The sequence below is a fragment of the Lissotriton helveticus genome, chromosome 8, assembly GCF_964261635.1.
Source record: "Lissotriton helveticus chromosome 8, aLisHel1.1, whole genome shotgun sequence".
NCBI lineage: Eukaryota > Metazoa > Chordata > Amphibia > Caudata > Salamandridae > Lissotriton > Lissotriton helveticus.
Window position 1 is genome coordinate 222,250,730 of NC_136069.1, and position 26,477 is coordinate 222,277,206.

The following is a 26,477-nucleotide window of genomic DNA, read 5'->3' on the forward strand; positions in this document are numbered from 1 at the left end:
CATGTGGGGGCCAAACAACCTAACTGCTCCAGAGTTGCAATGGGCGGCGCTGGGGTTTTTGTTGCTCAAACGCTCCGTGGCGATGGGTTGGGGCTCTCATGACAGGCCTTTGGTGTTGAGGTGGGTGTCTGCAATGGACCAAAGCATGATAGCAGAAAAATCTGTGTATAAAATAAGGGGCTGCCCCAAGATGTGGGACAAGAAATGGGGACACTGGAATTCATATCGTGGCGAGCTGTGTGTCTCTCCAACGGCGGAACTGGAGATGCCCCGTAGGGATCCAGGAAGGGGTGTGTAGGCTTGAGGGTGTGAGATTTGCTTTTATTGTGATCTGCCTATGTTTTCTACGAATCCTGTGTTATTCCTGTGAATATTTTTACACTGACAGGGGCCTTGGGCGCCGCGGCACCACTAGTCGAAGCTGGACACTCAGGCTGGGATGTATATTATTTTGACTTTTCTCTGCTGGACTCTTGTATTTGGTTATTGTTATTGTTCAAAGCAAAAAAGGTGGTGCGGCTATCCTATCTGTGTCCACTGCAGGTACTAACTTGCTCTTAATGTGGTTTATTATACTGAAATGCCGTCCGACCTCAGGGTTGTGGACTGAATGGCTGTGTTCAACAACTCAACCTGATTACTGCTCTTCTCCTGTTGCCTGCAGGTATACAGATGTGATTGTATCAGTTGTTTCTTGTCAACACCACAATAAAAACATACAAAAAAAAAAGAAAGAAACAGCACAATGCACATCAAAGAAACACAAGAAAAACTCACAGAACCGCCACCAAAGGAAACTGGATCCAGGGACCGGAACCGGGAGCACCAGCATTCCGACCGCTGTCAGAGCAGAAAAACAACAGGCATGAAGGTAGGTGGGCGGGGCTTATGTAGTATGGAAATACTGGCGTTGTGAATGGCTGGGTGGAGGCAGGACTGCCTCCTGTTTTAAGGACTGGGACGGGGAGGACCCATGAGGGGGTAATACCTTTTCTTTAAATGTGCAAAACCCTGGAGCGCCAAGCAAGTCCCGCAGCCAAAACTGAAAGCCTGCATAGGAAGCTTCCTGATGTCCTAACACACAGCACGCATGGGAAGGAGTCGTGAAAAGAGGGAGACTGGTGTTGATGCCTCAGAGCAGGCAAGTAAGGGCTAAGAGAGAGGGAGGGTTAGCATATGGATAGGGGAGGAGACATGCACAGGACCAGATAAATAGGCTCGGTGAGTATTACGAGTTGAGACAAGAATCCATTCTTTTGCTAGGGGGGCGGGGGGTGCATGGTATTGTACAAACACAGGGCACCCTCTCTGCATGCAACCCCTGTCTCTCTGGGTGGTAGGACAACTAGCTGATTACCTGCTGGTTGATGTCAACAGCATCCATCGCGCGCCAACACAACCTCAACATCATTTCCTACGCAGACGACACCCAGCTGATCCTCTCCCTCACCAAAGACCCAAACGCCGCCAAAACCAACTTACACGAAGGAATGAAAGAAGTAGCAGAGTGGATGAAAAACAGCCGTTTAAAACTGAACTCGGACAAAACTGAAGTCCTCATCTTAGGTTCATCCCCCTCTGCTTGGGACGATTCATGGTGGCCACCGGCACTAGGAACCGCACCCATACCTACGGACCACGCACGTAACCTGGGCTTCATCCTAGACTCCTCCCTCTCGATGGCCAGACAAATCAACGCCGTCTCATCATCATGCTTCAACATCCTACGCATGCTCAAAAAAATCTTCCGTTGGATCCCCACCGAAACAAGAAAAACGGTCACCCACGCACTGGTTACAAGCCGACTGGATTACGGAAACACCCTTTACGCCGGAACCACTGCCAAACTACAGAAAAAACTCCAACGCATCCAAAACGCCTCAGCCAGACTCATTCTAGACATCCCCCGCCAAGCTCACATTTCCGGTCACCTGAAAGACCTCCACTTGCTCCCCGTCAACAAGAGAATAACATTCCATCTCCTCACCCACGCACACAAAGCCCTCTACGACCTAGGACCCGAATGCCTCAACTCGCGCCTGTCCTTTTACACCCCCACCCGCCAACTACGATCGTCCAATCAAGCCCTCGCCGTAATTCCGCACATCCATAGATCCACCATGGGGGGAAGATCCTTCTCCTACCTAGCGGCCAAGACCTGGAACTCTCTTCCCACCCACCTCCGCCTTACTCAGAACCACCTCTGCTTCAGAAAGCAACTAAAAACTTGGATATTCGATAAGTAAAATACCCCCCCTCCCTCTAGCGCCTTGAGACCCTCTGGGTGAGTAGTGCGCTATACAAATTTTTGAACTTGAACTTGAACAGCCATCTGCAACTGCCAGAGAAGGAAAATGGCCTGCCACCCACAGGCGGCCAGATATGCGTGAGGGCTGCCCTAGGTAGTCCCCGGCAGAGTTCACAGTGCTACCCTGCCCTGATCCCAGGCGCACTGCTCTCCGCACGGAGCACTTTCTTCATCCCATTTAGTTAATGTGCCGGGTTACAGTGACACCACAGGTTACATGTTCACAGCTATTAATAACAAGCACCACTACTGCTTTAGTTACAGGGGGCCGGGCACCGCTGCAAAGCTGGCCCCCAGTAAAAATATCAGCCCCTACCCTGCCTTCAAGAAAGATGAGCCTCAGGGGCCAGAGTCAGTAGTCCTGCTTCAGTCCACCCCGGCAAAGGAGAGCACGCAGGCTGTGAAAAGTAAACTTGCAAGATCAGTCGCCATGCTTAAGGTTTTTTTTTTTCCTCTGCTCCTTCCTCAAGTAGATACCAAAACTAGGCCAGAACTTTTACCCTCTTTGACTAACACCCACTGAACCAAATCTCCAGTCCCCTCAAAGAGCCCGCTGTGACCGCCTTGTGCAAATAATAGTGGCACTAATTAGATTATAGTATCACTGCAGCCAAACACAGATACTGCAATGAGTTAAACAAATGAAAGATACCCGGATCGAACGGTGGAGGAAAACTTTTCCCTCACCAATTAATCCAGAGCGGGATACAGTGAAACATTCACGCCATGGTCCGGAGCACCACCCGGCGGGCAGGAGGCAGCACGGTCCGGAGCGCTCCTGGTGGGACAGTGCAGGTGCCACAGCATCTCTGACCCCCAGCTTCTCGTGGAGAGCAGCGCCTCCCCCAAAAATAACACAGCATTGCCCCCCTTCTGGACCCCACAACACTGGTAAACATGCAGGGCGTACGAAGGCTACTTTTAGCTGTGCCGGCAGTCCCCTACCTGCTTGTCTGATAGGTTTTGCATTTCCCGCCCCTCAATTCACATAACATGATGATGTGTAAGTTAGCATAGTGTGTCTAACCGAAAGATGTGTTGCACGTGTATTTAGGACTAATTGGGTATTTTCGTGTTCCAATTGGCAATTTCTTAGCTTAGCTGCTGTGCCGCCATCTTGGAAACAGGACTCCGCGACCCGACTGCAATGCCCCCTCTCTTATGAGCGGAAAATCACTGGTCTCAGCATTTCTCGTCTTGAGTTAGCATTTGCAGAAAATGTGTTTCTTTGCTATCAGTCATGTTCCCATGCCCGGGAGGAGAGGAGTCTCGGCTCCGTGGCCTTGGGGGTGATAACAGAGCCATCCTCCCGCAGGTGCAGCGGCTTCATGTGTGCGTTCATTGTTCATCATTCCTCCAGTCCTGTACTTTTCCATTAGGGGCGTGACTAATGTTGCTGTAACGTGTTATAATGTATTGTCGTTTGGAGAACCGGCAGTCCTCTCGGTTCACTTCTTGGAGTGAAGTCCTGATGGGGGCCTCTCTATAGAGAAACTAATGGCTTAATAAATGTTTTCTAATTCTTCCTATGCCTATGCCTATGCCTGCTCTATCCCACCCAGAAATGCAGCTGAGATTTGAGAGAGCTTCAGTGCACATGAGAGTTTGGCTGGCCTGATATGGGTTGCATACCATCATGCGTACTAATCACAGTGCACTACCACTGCTCCTTTGCCTGCCATCCCCATTGCCCTGCCCCCAAACACTACACAGGAAAGGAAAATTAATCGTGTTTATTATCATTTTATTTTTCCTTTCCAGCCATTTTTGAGCCAGCTGGCGCGCGGGGGGAAGAGGGAAGGGGGCCAGCTGGTGAGAGTGATGCATAGCCCTGGTTTGCAATGATATAGGTCTGTTCTGAATTGTGCTGAAGTTCTCTGTTGCAGACATCGGTGTTTGATCTGCGGAAGGGCAGCTTAGCCTTTCAACATAACGAATTCTGTCTAGACGAGATGTATTGAGCGGCTTGCCAGAAACACCGTATTTTAAGGAGCGCCAACAGATATGATTAAGTTTGTGCAGGCGCCGCGCTCTGACCGGCGAACATGTCCCACAATGTGGACTGCGTATGTAGCAACATTAGTGGCAGACATTTTAGCTTGAAATTACTTAGGGTGAGTAACAAGACCTTAGTAAGAAAAATACAAGAGCAGAGACCCACAGACTGTTTGACATACACAGTGGCCCTATCAGCACATCTTTTAATGTGAGGTAAAATGCCACAAAGATTGTTTGCCAGGAGGATCCAGTCTAGAATCCACTTTTTAGGTCTTGCGCCTAGCGAAGCAGTGCGCAGCGCGAGACATTTAGTGAGGGAAAAACAGGGTTTGGGTAGCTGACCTAGGATTCGCACATGCTCGTGCGTGTGCATTTTCTTTTGTGCTACCCGATTGTCCTCTGCGTGCGTCTTTTTATAAAAGACTGCACGCAATTGGTCAAAGGAGGGGGCGCATTGCTCTGCCCATGGCCTATTGGTGTCTATTACACGCTTCGTGCGCGTAATAGACACCAATAGGCCATGTGGTTTCAATTATCGTGCCCAGACACAGGCGCGATAATTGAAAGCACATGGCTCGATTTTTTTTGACAGAGGAAGTAGAGGAATGGAAAAGAACCGCGTGTCTCCGTTGCAGGTCAATTTTATGTTTGTCTATATATTTATTTTTTTGTATATGTATAGATGTTCACAATTTTAAAATCGCATGCATATTCCAAAGGTACAAACTCACATTTTGCTTTAATAAATATTAATATGCAACCTCTCATTACTGTACCCCACTTAGCCAATGATGCACCGACAGATAATCCCTGTGCGCGGACGAGCCTAGCGTTTTATATTTTCAAACTAAACTGTGTGCTCTCCTAAATTATATGAAAGACAAAAACCTATGGACACTTTAATCGTAAAACAATGTTGTCATGGTAGACAAAATTAGAAAAAGTTGAGACAAAGCGTTGTATTCATCAACAAAACACAGATTTCTTGTAGTCAATTAATGGATAGTGTGTCTTTAATGTTCGTCAGAACCAGCTGACACGTGTTTTGTTGCGTATGGGACAGTCTTCCCGCGACTCTTCAGGGCTAACGATATATGATGTGTCGTCTGTGGAGTCGCTCCGTCGATGATAATTCCGACCCGACAAGGCCCAGAACTGATAGAAGATGCTGTGATCGGAGAATTCTATTAAAAAATAATATGGTCCAAATGAATGAATTAACAAAGTAATTGTAGAAGATGAGCCTCCAGACGTGTGGGTAAACAGGAAACTGTAGAATTTGAGGTAAGATAATTGCCTTCACGGAGAAACGGTAAAGACGGAGGATCAGTAGTGATCCTGAAGAAAACGCCTTGGAAAAACAGACGGTGCATCTGAGTAGCCGTTCTCCACGCTGTGAAGAACGGCAGAGCCTGTCGTCGCTGGGTGAGATTTTTGCACCGCTTGCTTGCGGACTGCATCACGTCGCTGCGAGTGTCGTCGCAGAAGCCATCGCATCGAAGAGCTGCGAGACAGAGATCACCGCTGGTCCGCGCATCGTCACCCCGGAGATCGTCGCAACCCCAAAGATCATCGCATCGTGCCTTTGCGAGAACAGACTTCCTATGGAACCTACCCACCGGAATCCATACAAGTCCGCCTTCCTCCCCATACAGACCGGATTCGTCGCAACACGCCCGCTGCTGCAGCGGGGTTGTCGCATCGCCTCCCCAGGGTCTCAGGAGCAACGCATCGCTTGTTTTCCACCGCACCAGCTTCTGCTTTGGAACTTTGTCACTTTTAAAAGGTACTGTTGGCAAAACGTGTCGCAACTGTGAACCTTTCATGCAACTGTGGATTCTTTTATCGCAACCTTAAGAACTCTTTTGCAACCATATTCTTGAACTGTGTATGTTGGATTTTTGTCGTTTTGGTCTTGTGTAGTTTAGATTAAATACCTTTATTTTTCTAAACTGTTGTGGAGTCAGTTTGGGGTGTTTTCACTGTGTTACTGTGAGTGTTGGTACAAATACTTTACACATGCTTTTGGATAAGCCTGACTGTTTGTGCCAAGCTACCAAGGGGGTGAGCAGAGGTTATCTAAAGAGTGTTTCCTCCTTACCCTGACTAGAAGCAAGGGTCCCTATTTGGACAGTGGTACCTACCTCTGCCAACTAGAGACCCCCAGTTCTAACACCAGTAGACAGCACAGCGTGCATGGATAGTGGCCCTAGTGTCCAAAACCACTCTCACTTTATATAATGTTCTGTTTGATTTTTCCTGTAGTTCCCTTTCTACCTGAAAACATTGCAGCTTCTCCTGCTTGCTGATCTCTCAGGTGCAATGGGGAAACAACAACGGTTATTGAGAAGGAGGGTGTGGGGGCTGTGGGAAGCATAATGGAATAAATCAGTGATGTTTGCTTGTTATTGTATTAGGAAAAGAACCCAAGTAGCAAGCACAAGTGCAGTGCTTAAACACAAATAAATGGTGGAGAAGGGTGGGGGGCGTAAAGAAAAAACAGGCAGGGGGATGAGACAGAAAGTAGCAACAGAGATGAGTTGGGAGGGGAAAAGAAGCAACACAAATGGGGGCAGGTGGGAAGCGACATGGGGGATTGAAAACACAAGCAATCGTATGGAGTGCTTAAACACAATTCAAAAAGTAGCTCCAAAAACGGGAAAAGTGGATGGACACAAGCACTTGGTCAATGCTCTAGAGATGGGCCAAACACAAGGTGAGACATAACATAAACATGCAATGACGAATGGGAGCGAAGGATATGAGAGCAACATTGAAGTGAACAAATGGTAAGTTAGGAGTGACTAGTAGCTCATTAACTGTAAACAATATGTTTCAAAGAGACAGTGCATTTGCTGTCTAGTCAAGACCTTAAAAGGGGAGAAGATGTGGCGTTACTGCCAAAGCTGCCAACTCTGGAAATGGGGAACCAGGTTTCAGAGTTGGCATTGGCTCAACATCCTGTGATTCTGGGCAAATCACTTAATCTCCCCAGCCAAAAAAAAACCTGTAAATCGCTCTAGTACGTTGGTGTTGGATCAAGTTGCTTGCACAAAAGAAGAAATAGTGTCTCAATCACAGCACAAGCAGCGAAAGGCCACTAATTAAGATAAACAGTAGAAGCCAGTGCTTGCTACGAGGGACAGGGTGGGTGGGGGGGGGGTGAGCAGGGGCATAGGGTTCGCGAAGGGAGGGAGGGTAATAACAAATAATAATTAAAAAACAAAACTTCCCATCAGCCAGCCATGTCCCCCTTTGTGCTCCTCTGCTCCTTCCTCTTCTTCAGGCACAGGCTCCCAGCCTGCCCTGCGGCCAATCCTGAGCTGCTCTCGAATGAGGTCAGCTTCGGGATTGGCCTGAGTGCTCTTGATTAAGGCTCCAGGACAGACTGGGAGTCTGGGCCTGCTCTCCCCAGCCCTAGCAATGGGGTTGGAGAGAGCTTCACTGAGCAGGAAGGTACATATGCAGTGAAGGCAGTGCCCACACCACTCCCCTCAGTGTTGTTACCCCCCAGGTCACGCTCCAAAGACGATAAGAAAGGAGAAATAAAACAAGTGTTTTATTTTTCCTTTCCTGACGTTTTTTGGGGGGTGCGAAGCTTCTCCACCATAGAGGAGCCGCCGCTGAAAATAAATCAATCTGTACTTGGTCCATTTGCCACAGAAAGAAAAGGAAGTGACCACCAAATTATATGGCAGCAAAGAAGAATGATATTGATGTAAACAAATGGTAAGTGATTGGCCGTGAGAATGCCCGTTATCAGAAGCGCTGGCCAGACGTGCAACGCTCATTGGACTCAAAGGGCTTCAGCCCCTACACAGTTCTTTAACCTCTTTGTTGCGGGGGTAATTCCCCCACGACGTGGGGGTGGAGGGGGGCCCGGGCACCACGGTGCTCGTGACGAGCCCAGCTCGTCATGAGTCACAGTAGAGCTGTGCTCATGACGAGCTGGGCTCGTCACGACTCCGCCCACTGATTAATTCGCCCGAACAGGCGGGGAATCAATTGCGCGTGGGCGGACCGTGGCAGTTATGATGAGCCCAGCTCGTCATGAGTACAGCTCTACTGTGACTCATGACGAGCTGGGCTCGTCATGAGCATGGACGAGGTTAAAAGACCATTTACTTTCTAACGAGGTTTTGTTGTGTTTTCACCCCTTCTTAGAGCCCCTGCATATCCACTCTGCATATTGCTGAAAGAATCACCCCCACCCCTCCTCCACCCCGAAATTTTTAGTAGCCCTCCCCGAAATGTGGCTCTAGTTGCGCCTCTGGCGCTGGCACTGTTCAATAACATGATTAGATCCCTCCACTCCGAGGGCCAACCCCCGAATGGATCGCTACAGACCAATTCGGTCAACTGACAAGTGCCAAAGTGATCACAGTAATCAACTGATTATCAGTTCCAAAGTCTAACTTTCACTTATTACATTAAGATTGCCCAGTTGTGACCCTTCGAAGTGCCGCTGTAGCCCATGCATTCCAGTGGAAACTTCAGGCTAGGCTCACATTGGAAGTCAAAGTCTTAACCGACACGAAAAGTGGAGTGATTGGGAGGTATGGGGTACCTAGTTGCTGCAAGAGAGGGTCCCTCCGAGCACGGCGTCTGGAGGAGCAGGGGGGGTTTTGCCTAGTGCCCTCAAAAGAGTGTCTGGTCCCTCTGCAGTCGGGTGAGCAGCACGCTGCGGAGTCCGTCCCCTGGGCTACACTCACCCCGGCTCCTTCTCACCCCTCTCCTCCATGCACCTCGCCTCTGCTGACGCCGTCGCTACGGCAACGGACGGCGCCTCCAGCGGCCTAAAGAGCGCCACCGCTGGCCGGGCTGGCGGGAGCCGGGCAGGGGAGGGCGGGGAGCGGCGGCAGGGAAGAGCCAGAGCTCACGACAGGCGACAGCAGAGAGACGGCAGCCCGTGACGGCAGGTGAGAGGGGAAGCTCTCCCCAGGGACTGCGGTTCAGGGAAAAGAGAGCAAAGAAGGGAGGGCAGAGAGAGAGTAGCGCTCATCAGCTGGCAGTGCCAGGGCAGCACCGGGAGAGGGCAACTCCACTTAGCGGTCACCATTCACACGGATAAAAGGGTGGAAAGCACGGTGCCCGGAGAGCACCGAGCAGCCAGGGCGCACAGTGTGCTTTGTCTGTACTGCTTTCTAGTGAGCTTATTTTATTTCAGAGTTTACTCAGATGCACGCAGAAGAGAGGCACACTGACTGAACAATTCACCACTTTAAACGCAACACTTGAAATGGGAGCTCAATTCTGAATTTGAAAGGGAGAGGACAGGCACTTCTTAATAAGGGGAATACTTTAACTGGAGGGTATCGGCACTTCTCCGTGACAAACTGCCCTGGACTGGAGAATAACGATTATTTTCACTTCTAATTTCCAATTAAAGTACTGAATTGAATAATTGTTTCTTCCATTGAAAAGAAAAAGGAAATGGATGAACATTTCATTTAGTACACCCAGAACCTTTTAGGGCAACCGCTGTAAAAGCAAAGTTTAGGCATACATGTGCCTCTGAGGCCTACGTTGTACACACCAAATGAATGTCAGAAAATGTATTTACTACTTAAAGGACAGCAACACGTTCCATGAGACCAACTCCTGGACCCACACCATTGACATGAGCTCAGATCAGTTTATACTTAATCACACACTTTGAAGTGCTAAAAAAAATTGTCACGTAAAGTTAGCCACGATGTACCAATTTTCCCCCAAAAAAAAAATACACGAGACGCTTTAAACCATAACATAAAAAAATATTCTGTGGGAGACAACGGGCACTTGTTGTTTAAGGTGGCGGAGGAACAGTTGTGCTTTCTTTAAGGACAATGAGAGTGCACACAGTATTGGCCCTTGTAAATAACTAAGGGCCAGATGTAGGTAAAATCAAATTTGCGAATCCTTAATAGCGAATTTTACCGATTCGCTATTAAGGACTCGCAAAATTGAATGTAGATAAGAATCGCTAAAATATTAGCGAATCCTTAATAACGAATCGCAATTTGAGATTCTCTAATAAGGAATACCTACCCATCAGTAGCGGTCGGCAGTAGGTGTTTCTGTAGGGTGGTGACGTGGGCAGGGGGAGGGGCAGGGTGGGAGGAAATAATGTATGGATTACGGAGTTTTAGAGGTAAGTAAACATTTAAATAAATAAAACGAATTTCGTTGCGCGCACTGCATCACCAAATGTGATGCAGTGCGAGCAACAAAATTCGTTTTATATTTTTTAAAGTTTACTTACCTGTAAAACTCCGTAATCCATACCTTACTACCCCCCACCCTGCCCCTCCCCCTGCCCACGTCACCGCCCTACAGAAACACCTACTGCCGACCGCTACTGCTACCCATTCATTCCTATGGCCTAGGAGGCCCATAGGAAAGAATGGGAAGGTATTCTCCATTTGGGATTCACTATTAGTGAATAGCAAATAGCGGGCGCTATTTCAAGGGTGCCAGGTTGTCAAAAGGACACCCTGTTGCACCCCTGAAATGTGCATGTGTGCACATGTGGCCCACATATATGCCCTAAGCGTAAGAATGTGTGCCACATGGCACTTTAAAAAAAGCAAAAAGGTGCTTTTTTAATGGAAATCGCTAATTACCACCAACTTGAAGTTGGTGGTAATTAGCGATTCCTTAAGGCTAAAGTGCACTTTTTTTGTGCTACTTACATTGCATTTAAGGAATCGCAATTTGCGATTCCTTAAATGCAAGAGCAAAATAAGGAATAGCAATTTTGCGATTCCTTATTTTGCTAGTAGGTTTAAACTCACCTGCATTGCTCGCAGCCAAATAGTGATCGCAAACGCTGAAATTCTGTAAATTTCCGTGTTAGCGATCGCTATTTGGCCACCTACATCTGGCCCTAAAAGACTCATTTTGAAATCATCAGAGTTCTCAAAACTGTGCTAGAATTGATGAGCTAAAGAATAGCAGAACGATGACTTGCAAGTCCAACATGTCACAATAGAAGAATCATGTCAGACGATTCTCAGTTCCATGTCCAGTGTGTCCACTAAGGTAGATTCCTTCACGGGTTCAGCATCAGAGTAGAAGTCACAGCTAATACTGCTCGTAGCATCTTTACAGAATGGTGGATTTACTTTTTGTCTTCTTCTCCTTTGACAGACTTGAGAGAAAGGCAACCGACGGTATGACGCAACAAATGGAGAGCTTTGGGCAGTTCTTTCAACTGAGGTAAGGGTTGTACTTCGGGGAAACTCTAAGCAGGTCACAATTTGGACTGAGGCAGCGCATGGCTCTGATGACAAGTCCTGGTGATGCCATGAGGCGGCCCCCCAAACACACGCTTCATGATGATGTATTTTATTGCAACCTGCTCTTGAGGGTTCATCTTTAGAGGGTTAGAAGCAACTACGTTACGTACTGTGTGCTTTAAAATAAGCATAAACCTAAACATAGACCAACCCCCTCTCAATCACCCTAGTTGATTGCAGACTTGCCAACTTGGAATTGTTTTTGCACATTGCAAGAGGAGGTGGGGCCTTGGAAGGCACCAGTACTGGAAATGGGGGTGGGACCTGCAAATGGGACAAATGCTTTCAGTCTGTTACAGCCCAGCCTAAGATGGTATGGGGTAACATGGGCGTGATGCTTAGATAGGTGGGTGTCCATGCCTACGTTTGCCATACACATAAACCGTTACTGAAGTTTCTTGCTGTGTGACCTGGGGAGGTTGTGAAATCCTGACAGGTTGTGAAATATGTGGAGAGCATCACACACAAGCTGGAAACCCCCCAGGTAAATGTTTCCAGCTCACTTTGTGCTCAGGGTGTGATATCCTTTCCTTTACCGGGTGACCGTGTAAAGAGATCCGATATCATGTGGCACTCAACAGCACTGTGTTAGTTGGCAGATCTGTAATTGATTGATTGACTGATTGACACGATTTAAATTGCACCCACCATCCAAGTGATCTCCTGGCACCAAACCTTTTCTTCTTTCTACTATCATTATAGAGGGCAGTTTATGAAGTAAGAAACATTTAATGAACAGCATTATCGAGAATTAGATAGTGCTAGCGCCTAAAGGATTGGCCAAATGGTATTTAAGACCAAACCCCCCAACTTACAGATCTCGGCCTTTGAAAATTCTGACGGCGCTTGACAGGTGGTATGGACCTTTGCCACTGTAGCACGAATGGAGCTGGAACAAAACACAAGTCATGCATAAACCATCAACTGCAAGATACTTAATGATCAGTCAATGATGGGAGGATGGATACATTTTCAAACCTTTTATTTATCTTAAAGGATTAGTACGATTTTGTCATCTTTATTCAGATTAGTCTAGTTTACAGAAATATCACATTAAAGGTTGATTAGTAAAAGAATAAATCAATATGGATTTCTCCATAAAGGAAATTGTCACTATCTAGCTAAGAACCTAACCTACCCTATTCAGAGAAACCCATGAAGAGTTACTTCCAGAAAAGAGCAAGATTTCAGGGCATAGTCAAAGACTAAAACTTTCCATGTAGAGTCGTTCTGGAAACTCAACCCAGTTCCTCACAGCTACAGTAGCAACGATTAGAATATCAATGATAGAGGATTGATCAGTGCAGTAACATTGATCAGAGAAGTTAGAATCTAGTCACCTTTAGCAATAGCTGTCAGCAACAAAGGGTGAGGGTGAATAAGATAGACTTTCCCATAGCAGAGTGATGCGGGAAGAAGAAATGTCTTCTAACTCACTAGGAACACTTTTTAATATAAAATCACACAATAATGCAACAAAACTTAGTAGGTGTCCGATTCTCTCAGCCAAGGGAAGCTGCTCATCTGATGGTACCGTCAACATCCATTGCTTCTACTCTCGATTCCCATGGTAAACATTCACGCCGGTATATGGTAAAACTCTGTTTCAAGTGTTAGCAACATGGAGGAAAGTTCTTATGAGAACCTTCTTATCTAAGCTTAAATGTGTGTTCCGTCAGTGTCTATTGTGAATACAATGGCTAGTTAGATGCGCTGAAACAAATATTTCAATGATGTTCTAATTAAGCATTCATAAAATGCATCTAAATTACAGTTAATTCTAACAGACTATTCATTATGAATTCAGCATGTTTCATTGTTATATCAATGATCTAATATGGTGTGATGCAGCTAAGGAAACATAAGCTTGAAGTCAGCACATTCTTTAGCAAGATACTGGCGCACGGCAAAATGTCCTAAATAAACATCTACTTAGCTGCTAGCAAGAGTCAAAAGAAAAAGGCTTGTGCCTAAGTAAAGGGCATATTTAAAAATGATAGCCTAGTACAAAAATAATTGTCTTTGTGTTATTTTGATATACATTTAGTGCAGGCACATTTTACCTATGTTCTATTTTCTATCTGAAAACATTTTTCTATCAAAATTGAAATGCATTCTAAAGTGATTCTTTTACATTTAGTAGAGAAGTGTGGCTCAATGGTTAGAGCGGCAGACCCTGATGCAGTAGTCTGGCCGGGACCAGGGTTTAATTCCCGCCTCGGCGGGTCTCGGGCTCAATTTCCTCGGACCTGATAATTCTCGCCGCGGTGCCTATTCTGATCATGAGTCCCACTCTGCACCTCTGGGCAATAGCTTGCTTAATCTCTACAACGGCCCCAACAACGCTGAGGATGCCTGACTTCATCTTGGGGGTGCCCAGGAGTGGGCTCCTCACAGGGAAAGGCCAGGAAGGGTTCCTTGGCGGTATTCGTACAAGCGCCGAGATGCCTACGGGTAGTCGTGCGCTATACAAGTGCGTAATCATTTCATCATCATTATCATCATCATTTCACATGTTAAAAAAACAAGCACATTTTCCTACATGTTATTTTCTATGTGAAACTATTCTGCAGCAGTTTAAACGCATTCTAAAAGTGCAATTCTAATATAGTCTGCAAATCAAAATTTGTTTTATAACACATTCCTTACAATCCCTCCCTTCTGAAGATTTTTAAATTCTCATATAACTTTGTTTCACATGTCAATTCAAGTCTAGAAAGCACTTTTATCTTCAGATGTGTCTCGTCTTTTTTTTTTAATTCCCCTATTAAGAATGGGTGGCTTCATGTAGTCATCATTCTTAATTACTTATACATTTTCTTCTGAACTCTTTCCTGTCTTTTGCACATGAAGTATTTACAGCTCAGAAATATGACATTAGGAAACATTAGACAAAGTCCTATTATCACTATTGAAATTAGTATTGCTCTCCGGATACCCTTCCCATCTGTCGAGAACCAATTCCTTGTAGTACTCAATCTTTTCCCAAATTTTCCGTACAAATTTGGTGTTTCCAATTCGTATAATTTGGGTTCTAAACCTGAAATATTTCGTGCAAAACTTTCTATCTCTTTGCTCTCGTCTGGTATGAAAGCACAGCAATGTGTTAATTTCAGCTTGTGGCAGACTCCTCCCTTCTCAGCGAGTAATGTCAAAAGCAAGACAGTCCTGGAAAACCATGAAGCTTATAGAAATTAGTTCAGTGTTCATTAAGAGTAAAACTCCAGATGTGCTGGTTGCCATTCTGTTAACTATAGTAGCTAATTATCTCATCTTTTCATCATTTAGGATTATTCATACAGGTGGTATCACTACTCTGAATATATCTCCTACTAAACCAGCTCCTTTGCTTGTGCGATGTTTCTGTCTATGTGCCGTTGTTAATGCTTATGCATCTAAGCTTGTAATATGGTACATCTTCAGAATTAGTATTCCTAAATAGCAAGTACCCTCCCAATCAGCAGGTAATAAGAAGTGAGCATTCTGTTCACAAATGTAATAAACTCCTGAAATAGCGTTTTCGTCCCATTTTAATATTTGCCAGGTTCCTCTTGTCAATTTGAATGTGTGTTCACAGCTGATGATCCCTAAATGCCTAGTCCTTTTTAGTGCCCTTCTTTTGTAAAAGCAAACCTCTCCTTTGTTCGGCAGTCTAGAGTAAACCATTTTCTTTTTAAATTAGTTTTATTATTTCTTCTATATCTTCTCTAAAACGTCTCCCTACCTGTCCATAGATTTTGTCATGTTCATGTATCTTTCCTCTAAAACCAAAATGTAAGTCTTCTTTGCAGGTGGCATTAAGCATATTAGATTGTTTTTTGTAAGCTTTTATGCTATCTACAGGCATATGTGGTAAAAAAATAATACTAACTGTATCCATCCTTTTAGCTTGTGGGTGTAAATTCCTGCTTTCTATTAAAGGCACTTTAGATAGTACTAAAAGATAATTAGAAAAGAAGTATTCAAAATGTCCTCACCTATAAACTTGTGAAAGCAAAATGCTACAGGAAACTGCATAAGACAAAGGTATGTGATAGTATGTGACCTCTTCAGAAACAGAAGTCAGTAAGTGTGTGCATACATAGCAATCCTTAACATCCATGGCATTAGTGTATTCTTGTACTAATCCAGAATATACATTAGTAGAGTAATCGCATTTCTTATAACTCACAAACGCTATAGCAAAAATACTATCCAAAAAATTGTGTGTGTTTATACTAGTGACTTTTGTGCTTGATGACTCTGAATCATGTGGTAGGCAACACCCTATTAGTATTATTGCGATAATTATAACTTTTATTACGAAAACCACACACATGATACATTTACATTTATTTCTGATGCAACACATTGTTCTGAGTCAGTAATAGAATAGCTTGCTGTAGAGGATTAGCCGATGATCTTCTTAAAGCTAGTACGTTTATTTTTTCTTTCTTTCTTAGTAGTGACAATCCTTAACCCTACTCTGTGTTCTTCTAAACAGTTATCTCTGTTCTTCTGTAACTTTCTTCTTGGACCTAGGTTAGTCGTCTGTAAAACAAATAGGTAAAATAACAAACATCTGAAAGGCACAGTTCACAGTTTTTCTTCTATTTGCTAGTTTGTTTTTCTTTTTCAAAGTGAGTTTTTCAAATTGTAATGTCTTTGCAGTTCAAGGAGGTTCTAACAGTTCATGATTCACGTTACACAGATCTTCCAAAGTAACATTCAATGCCGCATTTATGTAGAAGGACCATTCAGGTACTAAATAACTTCGACAAGGTGTTCGAGTCCTTCTGGACCTTCTTATGACTTGATGATTCAGATCGAAATCACCTTTGTCTGCTGTGTTCACTCTCCTCATGCACTGTTTTGGAATCTGTGCTATTGATGAGGTTCTTCTTAGTCTCTCTTTCCCTTGACTCCTTGCCCACTCTTCTTGGTGGCGTACTCTCTTTATCCTGGAGCTTGTTCCTTCACTGGGATCTTGTTTGTTTCTTTGCTCTGCTTCGCTGTTACTTTCAGTTTTCAGTTAATTCTCTATTCTGTCATTGTCTGAGATTTCAATGCCACTGTGTGTCACCTCAGGCACTTGTACTTGTCTTTCTGCTTGCTGATCTTCACCCCTTTCTTCTGATTCTTCTTTGTACTTCAACAGGTGCTGGTCTAGGTGATCTCTCAACTGGTTGTGCGACCACTAATGCTCTTCTCTCTAAATCATAGACCAAAGGCACTTCTTCTGCATTGCTCACTCTCTTGATATGTGAGGCATGTATCCAATTCAGAATTCCAGCACATTTAACAGCATCGTTTGTAGCCAGTATGACTTGCAAGGGGCCTTTCCATCTGGGTTCAAGACAAGTCTTCCGTACGTGTTTCTTGATCATGACCCAATGAATGAACCACATCAGCCGTAGTCCAATATCATATCATCTGTGATATTCACAAGGGCTTTTGCAGGTACAGGAGGCAGTCTCATAGCCCTTCCCTTTAGAATTTCATGGGGGATAATCCTGTCTTCCTGCCTGGTATACTTCAAACACTCCTCAGCATCAAGGGTAAAGCATCTGGCCATTTCAGTGAAGTCGAAACACAAACCTTTGCCAATCTCAATTTGATTGTTCTGTTCCTTTGGTCGACTATGCCTGATGCTTCTGGTCTGTAATTGTTGTGTAACTTTTGTTCGATCTGTAGAGAAGCACATAACATGTTCATTACTTCATTGTTGAAGTGTGTCCCTCTATCTGACTCAAGAAGGACTGGCATCCCGAATCTTGGAATGAGCTCTCGTAACAACAGCTACAGTGGGACTGCCATTTCTCCTTGTTGGGTAGGCTTTCACTCATCTTGAGAATAAACAGATAATCACTTGTATATATCTCAACCCGTTGTGCACAGGCATCTCGATGAAATCCATCTGTATTCTATTAAAAGGGCCATTTGATATCCGAATATGTGTGCTTCTAACATGTGTTTTCTTCTCTACATTTAGCTGTTGACAAATAACACACCTGCCACAATTTTCATCAGCAATTATTCGAAACCTGGGGTTGTACCAACTTTGTCGAAAGAGTCTCACCATGACATCTCTTCCTAAATGTGTATAGCCATGGTAGTAATGTTTATTGGAAGCAACAAGCTATCAGGCAACATTGGCCTTCCTTCTGCTGACACCCAGATGTCATTTGCATCCTTTATACAGCCTGACCTGATTCACCCCTTGTGCTCTGCCTCAGACACATCTTCTTGCCCACTTTTCATTTCCTCCCAAGTGTCATTTGTTTTGATTATCATTGCAAGAACATTTTCTTCCTCAGATTCTCAAGTGAACCCTCCATTAAATGTGCATGCTAGCCGTGTGCAATACCTTCCTACGGAGTCAGCGTATCTGTTACCCATAGCAATGTACCCGCTACCTGTTTGATGTCCTGGACATTTTACAACAGCAATTTCACTAGGCATTTGGAGTGCATTGAGCAGGTTTTTTTACATGCTGTCCAGTCCGAATAGAGGTACATGTGGATGTAAGAAAACCATATTTGCCCAAAATCATACATTACTCCAATTCCATACTGGCTATTCATAAAGATGGTGACTCTCATTTGAGCACGTCAACTGCAAGATCGGATGAGGGCAATTAACTCGGCAACTTGTGCAGAGAAAACATACTGAAGCCAGGAAGCTTCTATCACATCATTTATGGTGCACACAACACATGTGCCTACATTTCCTCTCAGGGAGGAACCATACACAAATAGGACTGGGTCAGGCTCATTTAGTGATTCATCCTTAATATCAGGTCTGGGCTTTGTGCATAGTTCAGTGACATTTAGGCAATCATGATCGAATTCTTCACAATTTTCTCTTTGTTCAGTTACCAGCAATAGTGTAGATACATTCAGTACATTACAACGTTTCATCACCACATTCTCAAAAGCTAGCAGATTGTGTTCTTATCTTGTCAGCCAATTGTGTCTGAGGTGCCATGTTTTCATTTTAGTCAACAATAGCTCCACAGAGTGTGGGGCCATGACAGTTACATGGTGTCCCATCTCTATGTTCTCACTCTTTCCCAAACTGACACTCACCACGACAACTACCTTCAAACTACTGGGGAGTCCTGCCGCTACAGGATCAAGTGTGGTAGTAAAATAGGCCACAGGTCTGTGGGCACCTCAATGGGTCTGTGTCAAAATAAAAAGTGTGCACCCATCTCTTTCACTGCAAAATAGAGTAAACTCATTTGTATAATCAGGCCTTCCCAGAACAGGGGCGTGGTACAATTTCTCTTTCAAATCTAGGAACGATTTTGTACATTCGTTGTCCCAAGGAAGCAGATTAGACACTTCTCGGTGTGTCAGCCTCAGTAGGTGCTTTTCTATCAAGGAAAAGTTTGGTATCCACTGTCTATAGTAGCCAACCATTCCCAAAAACATCCTGGTTTCTTCTTGTGGTTGTGGTGAATTCATCTGTAAGATGGCTGCAACTCTCTCTAGTGACACCTTTCCGACTCCATTCATGATAATGTGTCCCATATATGTAACTCCTTTTTGACAGTGCTGCGGTTTACTTGTAGACACTTTGTGTCTGTTCTCTGCCAGGTGATTCAACAGTGCAATGGTGTCGTACTTACAAGCATCACATGCATCTGATGCTACCAATAGGTCATCTATATGTTGAACAAGCGTAGACTCACATGGTATTGGCAATTTTCAAAACCGCAAGTGCCAAAGAGGATTGATCACTACAGTAACATTGATCAGAGAAGTCAGAATAGTCACCTGTAGCAATAGCTATCGGCAACAAAGGGTGAGGGTGAAAAAGAGTGACTTTCTCGTAGCTGAGTCATGCTGGAAGAAGGAATCTTTCCTAACTCACTAGCAACACTCATTAATATAAAATCACATAATAATGTAACAAAACTTAGTAGGTGTCTGTTTCTCTCAGTCATTGGAAACCGCATATCCAATGGTGTTGTCAACATCCATTACTTCCCCTCTCCATTCCCACTATAAATATCTAGCCGGTATATAATTAAACAATGTTTCAAGTGTTGGCAACATGGAAGAAAGTTCTCATGAGAACCTTCTTACCTAACCTAAAAGCTCCCTTCAGTGTCTATTGTGAATACAATGGCTAGTTAGATATGCTGAAACACATTCCTCAATGATGTTTTAGTTAAGCATACATAAAATATGTCTAAATTATAGTTCCTTCTACCAGTCAATTCATTATGAAATCAGCAAGGTTCATTGTTATACGAATGAATATGGTGTGATGAAGCTAAGGAAAGTATTGCGTGAACTTAGCACATTCTTCAGCAAGATGCTGCTGCTAGGCAAAATGTCCTAAATAAATGTCTACGTAGTTGTGAGCAAGAGTCACAAGAAAAATGGCTTGGGCCTAAGTAAAGGGCATATTTAAAAATGATAGCCTAGTACAAAAATAATTGTCTTTGTGTTATTTTCATATACATTTAGAGCAGGCACATTTTACCTATGTTCTATTTTCTATGTGAAAACATTCTTCTATCAAAATTGAAATGCATTCTAAAGTGATTCTTTTACATGTTTAAAACAAGCACATTTTCCTACATGTTATTTTCTATGTGAAACTATTCTGCAGCAGTTTAAACACATTCTTAAAAGTGCAATTCTAATATAGTCTGCAAATCAAAATTTATTTTATTACTCATTCCTTACAATCCCTCCCTTCTGAAGATATTTAAATCCTCATATAACTTTGTTTCACTTGTGAATTTAACTCTAGAAAGCACTTTCATCTTCAGATGTGTCTTGTCTTTTTCTTTTGATTCCCCTAGTAAGTGGCTTCAAATAGTCATCATTCATAATTATGCATACATTTTCTTCTGAAATCGATCCTGTCTTTTGCACATGAAGTATTTACAGCTCAGAAATAAGACATTAAGACACATTAGACAGAGATCTATTATCACTATTGCCATTAGTATTGCTCTCTAGATAACCTTCCCATCTGTTGAGAACCAATTCCCAGTAGTATTCAATCTTTCCCCAAACTTTTTGTACAAATCTGGTGTTTCCAATTCATATAATTCGGGTTCTAAACCTGAAATTTTTTTTGTATAACTTTCTATCTCCCTGCTCTCGTCTGGTATGAATGATATCAACAAAATGGTCCCAAGTACTATCAATAGATATTATCTTGAATAAATTAAAAATAAGAATATCACAACATTGTTTTTAATCACAACGTGTACAGTAGAACAAAATTCATAAAATACATCAATAATAAATCACAATTGAATGCCCCTAAGGGAAAGGGAAGGGAAGGTAGTGAGTGGAAAGTGAAGAAACTATACAATTGATGAAACAGTGGTCATTACGACCACATTCAAAACACTAATAATTGATGATAACAAACTAAAAATAGCAATTCCTACAACAATTGTTTCAATAAACTCATGCCTCATAAGAGTAGAATCATAAATGATATATCAAAATAGAGGCTGGGAGAATGCAAAGAGTGTCGACGTTTCGACCCAAATTAATGCAGGTGTACGGTAGAACCTTGCTAGAGGGTCTTCATCAGGACAAGGACAGGCGAGGGGCAGATAATTGGAAAATAGGGTCATAAAAGATGGACAGCAGTGGACGGTATTCGATATTATACAGTATACCTCATGAATCCCATGGTAACGTTTGCTCGATAGGGAAACCCCCAGGTAGGTCGGGATCCTGCGATTTCAAGTTCGGCCACTGGCCCAAAAGGGTCCTTATACAATAATTTCACCGGTGGATACAATCCGTGTTCTGATTAGCTGGCAGCGTGAAATTCTGGTAATTGTAGTTTGGAGTATGTGGCGTTCTATAACAGAGAAACCTTCCAATTCCTTTGATATAAGAATTCCCGGGCTCCCACGGGGGTCCGTTGCACAAGTAGTAGATATCAGGGTTAGTGGAGAGGCCGCTAAAGTCGGTCCAACGTCTGAGCAATGGATTCGAGGCTCGTAAATGTAACAACGCAATCCACACTCGTCTGGTATGAAAGCACAGCAATGTGTTAATTTCAGCATGTGGCGACTCCTCCCTTCTCAGGGATTAATGTCTAAAGCAAGACGGTCCTCTAAAACCATGGACCTTACAGCAATTAGTTCAGTGTTAATTAGATGTCTACTTAGCTATGAGCAATGGTCAAAAGATAGGGCTTGGGCCTAAATAAATGGGCACATTTAAGAATGATAGCCTAGTACAAAAAAAGTCTTCACATTATTTTCATATACATTGCGAGCAGGAATATTTTCCATGCGTTTAATTTTCTATGTGAAAACATTGTTCCATCAAAACTGAAATGCATTCCACAGTGATTCTTTTACACGTTTAAAGCAAGCTCATTTTCCTACGTGTTATTTTTTATGTGAAAACATTTCAGCTGAAGTTTAAATGCATTCTAAAAGTGCAATTCTGATATATTCTGCAAGTCGAAATTTATTTTTAAAACTCGTTCCTTACAACGGCCTGGTATCAGGGTAAGGTCAATGGATAGCAGACTTGGCTCTGAGTGAGGTTTTGAGACACTTGCAGAAAATGATTTTTTTTTAACTTTCAGAGAGATTCTGGGAGGCTCAAATATAGTTTCTCACAGAGGCAATGACTAGTAGCAGTTGGCTGGATATGAAAAAAGTTTGCAAAATCTTACGTATTGGAGGAGCAGGTAGAAGAACTTGACACACAAGAGAGGCTTGTCCTAAGCAAGGCTTGGTGTCTTGAAGGTCACTCTATGATAATGCACTTTGTAGTGTCCATCGCATTAGATACCAAGGTTTCTTTCTAGAATCCATTCTCCCTTCCAAGTGCTTGACATTTTTTAATCTTAAACATATTTTATGTTCAGGGGCACCTAGATACTTTGGGCCCGATTCACAGAACTAACTTAAGACAAAATCCTAAATTTACTACCATTTTGGTATTCACAGAAGGCACTTACTCATTTCGGTATTCACAGAAGTTAGGAGTCCTAACTTTAGGACTCCTAAATGCCTTCTGTGTATACCGAAAGTCTTAAAGTTGGGATTTTTCTCATTTTTCTCAGTTTAAGAGTCGTAAAGTCAAACTTTAGGACTCCTAAACTGAGAAAAATCCTAACTTTAAGACTTTCGGTATTCACAGAAGGCATTTAGGAGTCCTAAAGTTAGGAATCCAAACTTTAATACTCCTAAACTGAGAAAAATGATGAAAGCATTTATAAGCATTTAGTCATTTGCAAGCTGTGAAACAAGTTTGGGATTGCAAGACAAGATGCGCCTGACTACAGTGTACTTACTTTGGTGGCTGGGCTACTCCAGTGACACGACCTTAGAGTTTTACTGCTAATTAAGTTACATTCTTCAAGAACTGGGAGACTAAAGAATCAATACAAGACCATCAAATTTAAATGACCTGATAACAGTATTTTCTGCTTTTTCACAACTAGCTATGCACAATTGATCATGATTGTGATACTTAGAGGTGTCTGGTAAACATGGTCCTGACTCCCCAGACTAAGGAAGAATCTCAGCCTATATACCTCTCTCCGTTCTGATCTGGACCATCAATTGCTATTTTAATCTGGAGACAATCAAAATAAACTTGTAACAGCAGCTCTATGCTGCTGAGTCATTCAGTGCCAAGTCTTGACTGCATCGTGCATGCACTACTATAGCAGGAGTGGGTAATTGTAAAAGCTCTGAAAGTGCCTCTCTAGTCTTATCTCTCATACACTGCTATATGCGTCATGACATATTCATGAAGCTCAAACAAAGTGCCTCTAGTCTGACCTACTCTGTAAAATTGATCGTCAAGTAAAACATCCTCCAATTTCTCATAGTGCACCCGTTTGCAATGTATCCTAGAACTAAGACATCAGGAGAGCACTCCCAATATCCTTCTAATTTGGCTTGCATCATGCACTGATATTCCAAGGTTGAAACATTCACAAAACTCCTATCGGACACGCCCACAATAGCTGGCATAACCTACGGATATTTTTTTACCGACAAATTCTCAGAGCTTTTGCTGTGCATCTCAGTACTGCCCTGCTCCATGCGCTCTCACTAATAAGACATCCTCAGAGCTCTGAAATTGGAACTACATTTTCACTTCCAGTATTTCCTAAAATATTCTATAAGGTCTTGGAATGGAGAGCCGTCAACGTTTGGGATATTCATTCCAGGGACAAAAGGCTTCACCCCACAGCCTGAAACTATACCTCTGGGCCTTCTTGCATCACATAAAGACAAGCAAAGGACAGAGAGTCTGATGCAAATTTATATGTAAAGGAGATAAACATCAGATTGAGGTTGTCATACTAACTCTGTCATTTTGCATGCAGTGACACTCCCTGTCTCCAGTGGTACAATCAGTGCCTAAGGGATAAAAGAATAAGTGTTTGGGCCCAACGCTGCTATCGTCAGGAACCACTGACTCAGCATCGTCTCCTACGCCGAATACACCCAACAGATCCTCTCCCTCATCAAGGAACCCACTGCCGCCAGAATCAACTTTCACACTAGGAGGAAGGCTGTTGCCCCCTGATGAAAGATAGCTGCCTCAAGCTCAACTTGGACAAGACCAAAGTACTCATCCTGGGACTCACTCCCTCAGTCTGGGACAACTCCTGGTGGCCTGCCACACTGGGACCCCCCCCCACCCCATGGACCACGCTCAAAACCTCAGCATCATATTGGACTCCTCGCTCACAATGAACCACCAGATCAACTCCATATCCTCATCTTGCTTTCAGATGCTCCTCCTGCTCCAAGAGACATTCAGATGGCTCCCCACAGAATCCAGAAACACGGTCACCCATGCACTCATCACCAGCAGACTCGACTACCGTAATGCACTCTATGCAGGCGTCACCCAGAAACTCATCAAGAAACTAAAGAATGTTCAAAATGCCGCAGCCAGACTGGTCCTCAACATCCTACACCACAGCCACATCACCGTACACCTTCGAGAACTCCACTGGCTTCCAGTCAACAAAAGAATCACTTTCAAATTCCACATACATGCCTACAAAGCTCTCCGCGATGCAGGACCTGCATATCTGAACCACCGCCTTTCATTCCACGTACTCATCAGACACCTTTAATACACCCAACTGGCCCCAGCCACCGTCTCGCGGACCCACAAGACCGAAACCGGAAGAAGATCCTTCTCCCACTGTGCCGCCAAGACCTAGAACACCCAGCCTCTCCACCTCAGGCAATCCCCGTCGCTGACTCAATTAAGGAAGGATCTCAAGACCTGGCTCTTCAACTAAAACCCTGCGCCCAGACGGATCAGCAGCCCCTCCTCACCCAACCCCCCAGCATCTTGAGAACCTCATGGGTGAATATTCACGATATATAAAATCTGATTGATTGATTGAACGTTTTGTTCAGTAGCCTATGACCAGCGCTATGTACATATGGCCCTCTGTCCAGTGCATTAATCTAAATGGCCACTTTCTTCATCCATACATATTGTGCTGTCTTGTGTTGTGGCAACAATCTGATTAGAACAGGCAAACCTTAAAATGCTGTTAACACCAACTCCCGCAACAGGAGTGTTGAAGGAATTTTATATAATTTCCCTCCTCAGAGAACTCCACCCACTCCCTCTGCCCACCCACATCATCTTCAAAGGTTGGGGTGCCGAATCATATGGTTTTGTAGTCTTAATTCCACCGCATGTCTCATTAACTCACCAGCAGACACTACCTGCCTCTTTATCTCATTCTTACAGGTTATTTTTCATCACTGTTTTCCATCGTTGTCACCGTTTTCCTGTCTCTCTTTTTCCTTCTTGCCCACTTTTGTATTTTTCTCTCGCTTCCCTGTGATCAAAGTTTTCTGAGGAAAATTAAGTGCTGATCCTCAAAAAACAAGTGCCTGTAGGCCCCACCTGCAACCAAGTGCACTGGCAATAAAAGAAAAGATGGCTGCACACCACACCTGAACAGAATAGCAGTAAAAATGCACAAGGTTCTTCCACCTACTGCTGTCTCTGCTCATGACCAATAATCATATCATTATATCCCATGCAGCCACTAGCACATGGTGCCAATAACAGCAGCTTAGCTTCTGGGCTCATGGCTTGCCATCTGGCTGAGACCCAGTGATCTCCTTACTTGGGACCTTCCTCAGCATTGCACCACAGGTCTTCTGGTTCCTCAGACTAACAGACCACTTAGGTCTTGCACCTCTGACAGGGTGACTGTGTGCAGCAACAAGAACCCACAGCTCCTATTCATGAGGCACTTCAGCAGGGCGGTTCTCTTCCTGGGTACCTAGTAACTCCACTCTCCACTGCTGCTAAGAGAGAATCAGGAGGGATGTCATCAGCCCTAGAGAAATACCCCAAATTCCTGCCAGAGACCACTGATGCACCGGTCCCTTCGCTGACTCTTCCAAGCTCCTTGTCAAATCCTGCAGCCTGTATAGGTACTTAAGAAGGGAGGAGGATTTTTCTGTGACTGGTGGAACATCCACTCAAACGCCTGGAGCCACATCCCTCTACCTCTAAATGACACTGTAGTTACCTGCCCACTGCCTTCTCCCAGGATAGCATTCTTGACAGGACTCAAGAAGGCAACTCAATCTAAAACCAGAGCACATCTCTCACTCTCACTGAACTAATCCCTACCCACCCAGGCCTACAAATCTCTTCACAGGGGGATGAGAAGTAGAACAGAGTCTTCCCATTGTCTCCTCATGGGGGAATCCCTTCTCATAATTATCAGGTAGGTGCTAGATGATTGCTATGGAGATTAGAACCAGAATCCTTCCTCCAACAGGGGATTCTCAACCCCCTGAAATTGCCCTGTTTTCTATTGGGGTTTTTGAGCTGTCAGCTAGTGTAGCATAGTAATTAACTCACTCAGGCAACTCAAACGGCAAATTCCACTAAGGG

General features: G+C 43.9%; 1 protein-coding gene across 1 annotated transcript in view; it reads left to right on the forward strand.

Moving 5' to 3' along the window:
* The first annotated feature begins 745 nt into the window (after positions 1–745).
* Positions 746–26,477, forward strand: part of DEUP1 (deuterosome assembly protein 1) — a 444,549-nt gene continuing 418,817 nt past the window's right edge. Inside the window, 4 exon segments of the mRNA XM_078658866.1 lie at positions 746–871; positions 4,070–4,120; positions 6,572–6,645; positions 11,438–11,506. Of these exon segments, the coding sequence (XP_078514992.1) occupies positions 746–871; positions 4,070–4,120; positions 6,572–6,645; positions 11,438–11,506 (320 nt within the window).